We start from the raw sequence: 6,817 nt of genomic DNA on the forward strand, positions 1-6,817 counted from the left end.
AAATTATCATTTGGGCATAAAAATTCACATGCAGTATGAATCCTAACAGCACTACAACATAACTGTGGGGAGAGCAGGGACAAAAATCATAGATCCTGACTGTCAGCAGAGTAACATGAACAATAATTAACAATCAGTACAAACACAGAATTAGTTTTAGTTGATATGAGACTGTAGTTGCCGTTTTTAATTTGTGATGCTGCAGAAGTTAATCTCTTTGATTCAGGGTGAGTTTTGTATTTCAGTCAGGCGTCAGATGATTTGACTTTGCTTAACACAGGCAGCTCCTCAACATAGGTTGATGGGAAATGGCCCGTCTTCCCGTTAAGTTTGCCAAACCACCAACCATTCTCTTCCTTTACGAGAATGTCTAGAAGATCTCCTGTGAAACAAAAATCGTTTCATAAGATGAGTTATAAACCTCTACTGTTTGTTAAGATAATCTGCAGCTGAGTTGCCACTTACCTTCTTTCAAAGTCAATTCATCATCCTGTTCAGGTGTGAAATCGTACAGGGCCTTGCATGTTCCTATACTGCACAACTCTGGTGTAGTTTGACCTGTTCAACATTGAATATTGTTTTTAATTGCTTTAATTTCATGATGAAATTCCAAATGTGACGAATAGAAATAAATCTTGTGTCTGTCTAAATCTGTTTATGCTCTGGAAATGTATTACCTTGTTCTTTCACGTCATCAGTGTGAGGCAGGGCTCCGTTAACAGTGCTGTCACACTCTACAGCTACAGTTTCATGTGTTGTGGAAGTGACTTGGTCAGTTGCACTCGGTAAAGCCTCCGCAGACTGCTGTGTCACAAACTGAGCAGGCCCTTTGTAAATGATGGAAGCTCTCAGTGACTGTCGGGATCTGAATGGGGTCCTCCGGAGTTTGACTGGACGGGTCAGTTGAACAACACTGTGCTCAAAGTCCTTAGACAGAAAAATTGTTTGTGTTATGTTTGATCCACATTATTTGTCTTTAGAAATGTCATGAAATATAGAATACACAATATCCTATAGCAATGATTTTATAACCAGAGGTACGTCTGCAGTTCGGAATAGCTCAGAAATTATGTTTTGGTTTAAAGAAAAAGCTGCTATTATAGGCGGGATAAAACTAGTGAGCAACCAAAGAGGGAAGCTGAAATTAAAAGCTAAAAGTGATAAAACAATTTCCTTATTGTATGCTGTATAGATTGTAAAGCCTTTTGAGGTAAATTTGTGATTTTTGGGGTATATAAATAAATTTGATTTCATTAATATACAACATCCAGCTTGTGCCACTCAAAGTGGTTGTAGTACAAATGCAAACTCGACCAAACTTAACTTAAACAAAACTAAAATTAAAAAAAGGGACCAACCAAGCCTAAACATTGACAATCTCAGAATTACTACGTCTTGTATAGAAATAAAAATATAATCAATTAAAGAATTTGAAACATCAAAGGCGGTGTCGATGTTTGAGCTCATCTGACAAAAAAAGGTTGGGGATCATGGTACTATAATATCTGAACCCACACAGCTGCTCCTTAATTCAGCAGTTATAACACAATCAACACATAAGGATTTGTAAACTATAAGGCTGCTTCACAATGAGCAGAACACTGTCCTTTTTAGTCCAGGGAAAGTCAGAGATACTCTACTTCTCACACCATCTGTCCAATAAGACCAGTCCAGTATCCCACTGTGGTTTCAATTTTCCCCCATTACGACGTTTCCCATTTGTTTTGGCCAGCGACATCACAATTATAAACTCTCAATTAAGCACTAGGCTACCACTACCCCAGTGCATACCTCACATCCTGAAGATGATACATGCAGCCTTACCTTATCTTTCCATTTCACAATGCTTTCACTAAATCGGTGCGAGGACTTGGGTTTCCCTTCTAATTCAGACAGCGACACAGAGAGTTTGTAGTGAGTGGCCTCGAGGAGATCCAGCTTTAGAGTACACTACAGGCAACGAGAAGAACACTTCAGTAAATCCAAATATAATCAATTTAAAGTAAATATCCATCACTCTACACACACACACACAAACACTGCACACTGTTTACCTCGTCAAGCTGCTGTTCAGTTTCCTCAAGGTTCTTTTGGTTTGAGAAAGATGGATTCTCAGAGTACGTTTTAATCAGTTTTTCTATTCCTGCAATGAGAATGTCGTAGGTGATTTAGAAACAAGATTAATGACCTTACATAGTACTGTCCATTATGAATCACTGAGTCACACTGAAAGACATTTTGTCCGCCTCCATCAGATTTTACTGTGTAATTTTAATGTACTATTTAATGGACAATGTGCTGAACTCGCCTTCACAGTCTTTCTTTGTTCTTGTAATACTGTTCTCCAGACGCTGGAGTTTGAGTATGATGGCCTCTTTTCTTCTGTCTTTGCCCATCAGTGATTTGCTGTCCTCCTCCTGATACATACAGAACACACATAACATGGATTTATCCAGTCACATCAGTAACTATGATGGTCTTTGTTAAAATCTACTATTCATGCTTTAAGTGGCAAAGTTACAAGGTCTTTCGTGCTGCGGATTTGAATGGTAACACATTGAAAGCGAGTATTTCCCGGAAACATGCCAATGTTCACTATTGTACTGCACTCTGCACATTCATACAAAGTATATAACCTTTATTAAATTAGGAATAATCCCATTGCGATTATCATGTTTTCGAGGGAGACCTGAGAACAACCTGACAGCTACATAATTTAAAATTTATAACACAACAAGATGTTAAAAAACAGTAAATATACATTAAAGCACACTGGGTAAAAAACAGCCTTTATGTCAGGCCTTGTCACAAAATGACAAATTCAATTCATCTACAACTTGTGCACTCCCATCAAAAAGACACCCCCTACAGAGATAACTGGGTATGTCTTTGAATGGGTGAATCACTGAATGAGTCTGTGGCCTGCAGACAAGCTCCTCAACAGATTCTCAGAGCAAAAACAAATTGCAGACTTACGAAATAATCAGCCACCAAAAACTCAGATTTGTTATCTTCAGCTGTGATGTTGTTTTCCACCACCAGGGCTTGTATGTCTTTATCCATGTCCACCCTTTGGACTGCCTGTTCTGTCTGTTTTTGGTGCTGGAAGTGGCAGAGGTGTGTATATAGTTATATATAGTTATAATATCCATCAGGGGGTTTAACTTGGAGGTGAGGATGTCTTACATGTATGAGGGTCTGCCCAAAGCTGGACATGTGGAGGTTGTATCTAGTCAAAAGGCTGCACAGAACCTCAATTCGCTGTTTCTCCAGCTCCTGTATGATCTGAAAAAGCAGAAAGAAGCGCTGTGATACTTTCTGTACAACACATGAAATCCCTATCGCCTCCTGCTGGATGATTGTCACCTAAACCTGAGGTAAAATTAAAATAATAATAAAGCACTGAAGAAAACAAGGAAAGACCAAAAGATCATGGGTTTGAGCCAGCAGCCTTAGACCCTTCCCACATTTTCCCTTGTGTTGCTAATCCTTGCTGCATGCTGATAAAATGTCTGAGAATACAGCATAAAATAAGTTGCACTGGCTGGACTGTGGATATTTGGTGCTCCAAACAGAGTACTTTGGTGGTAGGCTGACCTAGTGCTCATAGAGCTCACTGGTTCAACTCTCATCACAAATGAGGTGTCCTTGAGCAAGACACTGCACCTACCTGTTCACTCACAAAAAGCCACTCTGGATGAGAGGAACAGATAAATGCCTGCAATATGAGAAGCCGGAGAGCATTTTTCCGCACCTGGTGGCAGTTTTTCAGCGTGTTTTCCCACTTGAGTCTCATCTGATGACCCTCCATGTTGATATTAAAGTACTCCTCATCCACCCGCGCCTGCATCTCTGCTGACTTAGTCAGCCTGTTCAGCATCTGTAGTCAAGAATGGGGGCGGGGTGGGGGTGGGGGGGGGGGCGTTGGCAGCTTTTCAAACCCAATAATGAAAACATATGGCAAATAATGGTGGCCATATACTGTACCTTTTGTTTTTCTTTTTCTGTGCAAATGTGTTTGTTGTTCTCAACAAAGTTGAACAAGGCCTCGTGCTCTCTGGTCAGTCCAACCAGTTTCTTCTTGATCTGTTTTAGAAGAGGAAACACAAGAATCCACATAAACATATTATTGATACAACAAAATGATATAGAATAAGATTGCACTCAGCAAACTATGCCACGAGTGAGTGAAGGAGGACCATCTTTTTAAAGCAGCTTTAAACTGGGAGATTTTAGATTTTTGTGGTGTTTCATAGCAACAGTCAAAGGTTTTTCAGAATACTTCACAGTTGGTGAAGATTTTAAGTCATATGAACATTACGGTCCTTTCTGTTACCACAATGAGCAAAGAGCGTGGTCATGGCTGGTCATAATACCTACTGAACAATGCCAAGATGTTTATGAGACGTTGTGAGATAACATGTCATGCAAAATGGATAGACTGATCACAAACTATTATAATCCTTGAAGTATTGTGATCCTAGTTTTAATGGCTTGTTTAATCATTATGCATTATTCAAGCTTATGTCCTCAATAATCCATTATGCATGCATTGTAATGCATTATATATATCGTAAGGGCTTGACTATAAAGTTTGCCATAGCCTAATAGCTGACAGTCACACAAACCTTTTTGTGGATTAAGGATTTATGGATCAGCATGATAATAATTGTCTCTGCAGCTGCTCCATCGTATCTCGGCAGTATTTACATTTTTTTCTTTTCTTTTCTTTTTTGGAGGAAGATTCTTTACCTTGAGTTGCTCACTCCAATTAGCAGTAACAAGTTTTCCATTTCTTTCAATGGCACTGTCAAGCTATTAGAGCACAGAAAAGGTTAGAGACACAGTACGACTAGAAGCTAGAATAGACAGATATTTACTGAAACAAAGATAAAGAATCCTTTTCATACAGGCCTCTTCCTCTTAGTATGCTCGTCTAAGACTTGTCGTATTTCCAGAATTGCCTCTTGCTGAAATGCATTTCCTAACGATCTGAAATGAGAACAACACATATCACATTTAACTGCAAATCTCCCTTACATTTGTTAAATCTGTGGACAGGCACAGTTATGAGGTGAGCTCAGGGTGAAAAGTACCTGTGGGTGTCTGCTCTTGAGTACATCTCATCTGACACATGACACCAGGCACTGTAGGTGGAACTGAGTGGGGAGCCAACATGAAAAGGTTAAAGCTGTGGGCTAATTAGCCACCTAGACACCTGCCTATGTTTTGATCACATCCAACTTGCTAGGCGCATGGTATTTCCATGATACCATTATTTCTGTACACCACTTGGCAGTTAGTCCTCAGGAAGACGTCATGTTAAACACAAAACAGACAGAGCAGATTAAAAATTCAGCACTGTGACTCTTACTTGTTTGACATTCCTTTGGAGGCCCTGATGAGTTTGCCAGCAAGTTTTTGTAGTCCTTTAGAATAGGTAAGTTCCAACTCAGCCCTAAAACAGGAAAAGGTTGCAGCAAGAGTCAAACAATAACTCCAGCTGTCATTAAATTTAGTCTGAAGGCCATAACTGTATGGAATCTACCTTTGCTGAAAAACTGTCATAAGTTCTTTGCAGAAGTACTCCCCAGTTTTTGAAAATCGTTTCACATTTTGATAAAGTTGGTTATACTGAAAGACATAGAATACAGAATAAGGCTCCATGAGAGATTTGCCATAGAGCAATAACGGCCTGAATCAACTGAATTCAAACCGATACTAAGTTATTTGTGATTTGTGAGATCTGTCTATGAGAGTAAAATGCATGTTAAAATCGTGTTTTCTACTCCGGTGCATTTCGAAAGTAAAAACTGAACTGGATTTTTCAAAGAAATACTCACAGAGCAGGTGCTGATAGGGTCCTTCATCTTAAGACTGTGGCAGTTTGTTGACTTTGGATCTGGGACTTTGACCACCCTCCTCCCAAAGTCACTCATGCGGAAATCACCTGAGCTGTTTGTCAGTGCACTATACGAAGGAAAATTCCAGTGAGAGGGGGAAGAAGAAAAAAAGAAACTGCAAATGTAAACTCAAGCAGGATGGCAAGTCAGTCTGCCTCAGATATAAACAAAGGAAAACATATAAACACAAAACAAAGGTCCATTCATGCTCTATCAAAAAAGAATGCACTAACTGGGTATAACTTTCTAATACGTCCCCCTTTATAAAGGGTTTATAAATTGTAACTAATGGCTGACACAGAGCAACATTAGCATTCATCAGCATTCATTTGGAGTTTGGATGTTTTTGTCCATCTGATGGAAGTCCAATATTCACTCTTTTAGCTCTTTAGCTAGTTTTTGGTCTTAAGGAAATATCTGTCTTGTCGGCTGTGCTCCATGATGTTCACCAGCTAGTCGCTAACTGTGTCTGTCTGCTGTTTGGTGCTGAGCAGGTAGTGTACAGTAGGTTTATAGAGCTTTTTCATTAAAATAGAGCTGCCTGCTGCTACGAGAGCAGCGAGACTGAACCAAAACAGTACATTTGTGGGCCGGAAAAACCAAAACAACAAGCTGAAAGGCACAAAAATGCTCTATATTGTCATGTGATTTGTTGTTAGCATAAAAATATTGATTATGGTCACTAAAACCATTCATGATGGCTCTATTCTATTCAAGTGAAACTGAAGCGGCTAAAAGGAATTCAGCAATAGCTAAATTAATTTCTCTATAAAATCAGGTTTGACAAATTGCTTTTCTTTGCTGGTTGAGCTTATTGAACGGACCCACACATATCTGCAATCTTCATGTTTTTTTATTGAATAATTCAAACAACTCATGTCTGCCTCGTCAGAGGACAAATGGCCTTTAATGAA

General features: G+C 39.3%; 1 protein-coding gene across 1 annotated transcript; it reads right to left on the reverse strand.

The window, feature by feature from the left end:
- Nucleotides 1-77: 77 nt before the first annotated feature.
- On the reverse strand, nt 78-5,885 carry nostrin (nitric oxide synthase trafficking). Its single transcript, XM_070914709.1, has 16 exons — nt 5,844-5,885; nt 5,549-5,634; nt 5,375-5,458; nt 5,097-5,159; nt 4,911-4,992; nt 4,753-4,815; nt 3,988-4,086; nt 3,755-3,880; nt 3,187-3,285; nt 2,977-3,102; nt 2,309-2,417; nt 2,055-2,143; nt 1,825-1,950; nt 678-927; nt 466-558; nt 78-382 (listed from the first exon to the last, which is right to left on the reverse strand). Exons 1-16 carry the CDS (start codon nt 5,868-5,870, stop codon nt 246-248), a joined length of 1,659 nt encoding a protein of 552 aa, XP_070770810.1. The 5' UTR covers nt 5,871-5,885; the 3' UTR covers nt 78-245.
- Nucleotides 5,886-6,817: the final 932 nt, after the last annotated feature.

This window comes from Enoplosus armatus, chromosome 11, assembly GCF_043641665.1.
Source record: "Enoplosus armatus isolate fEnoArm2 chromosome 11, fEnoArm2.hap1, whole genome shotgun sequence".
Taxonomy (NCBI): domain Eukaryota; kingdom Metazoa; phylum Chordata; class Actinopteri; order Centrarchiformes; family Enoplosidae; genus Enoplosus; species Enoplosus armatus.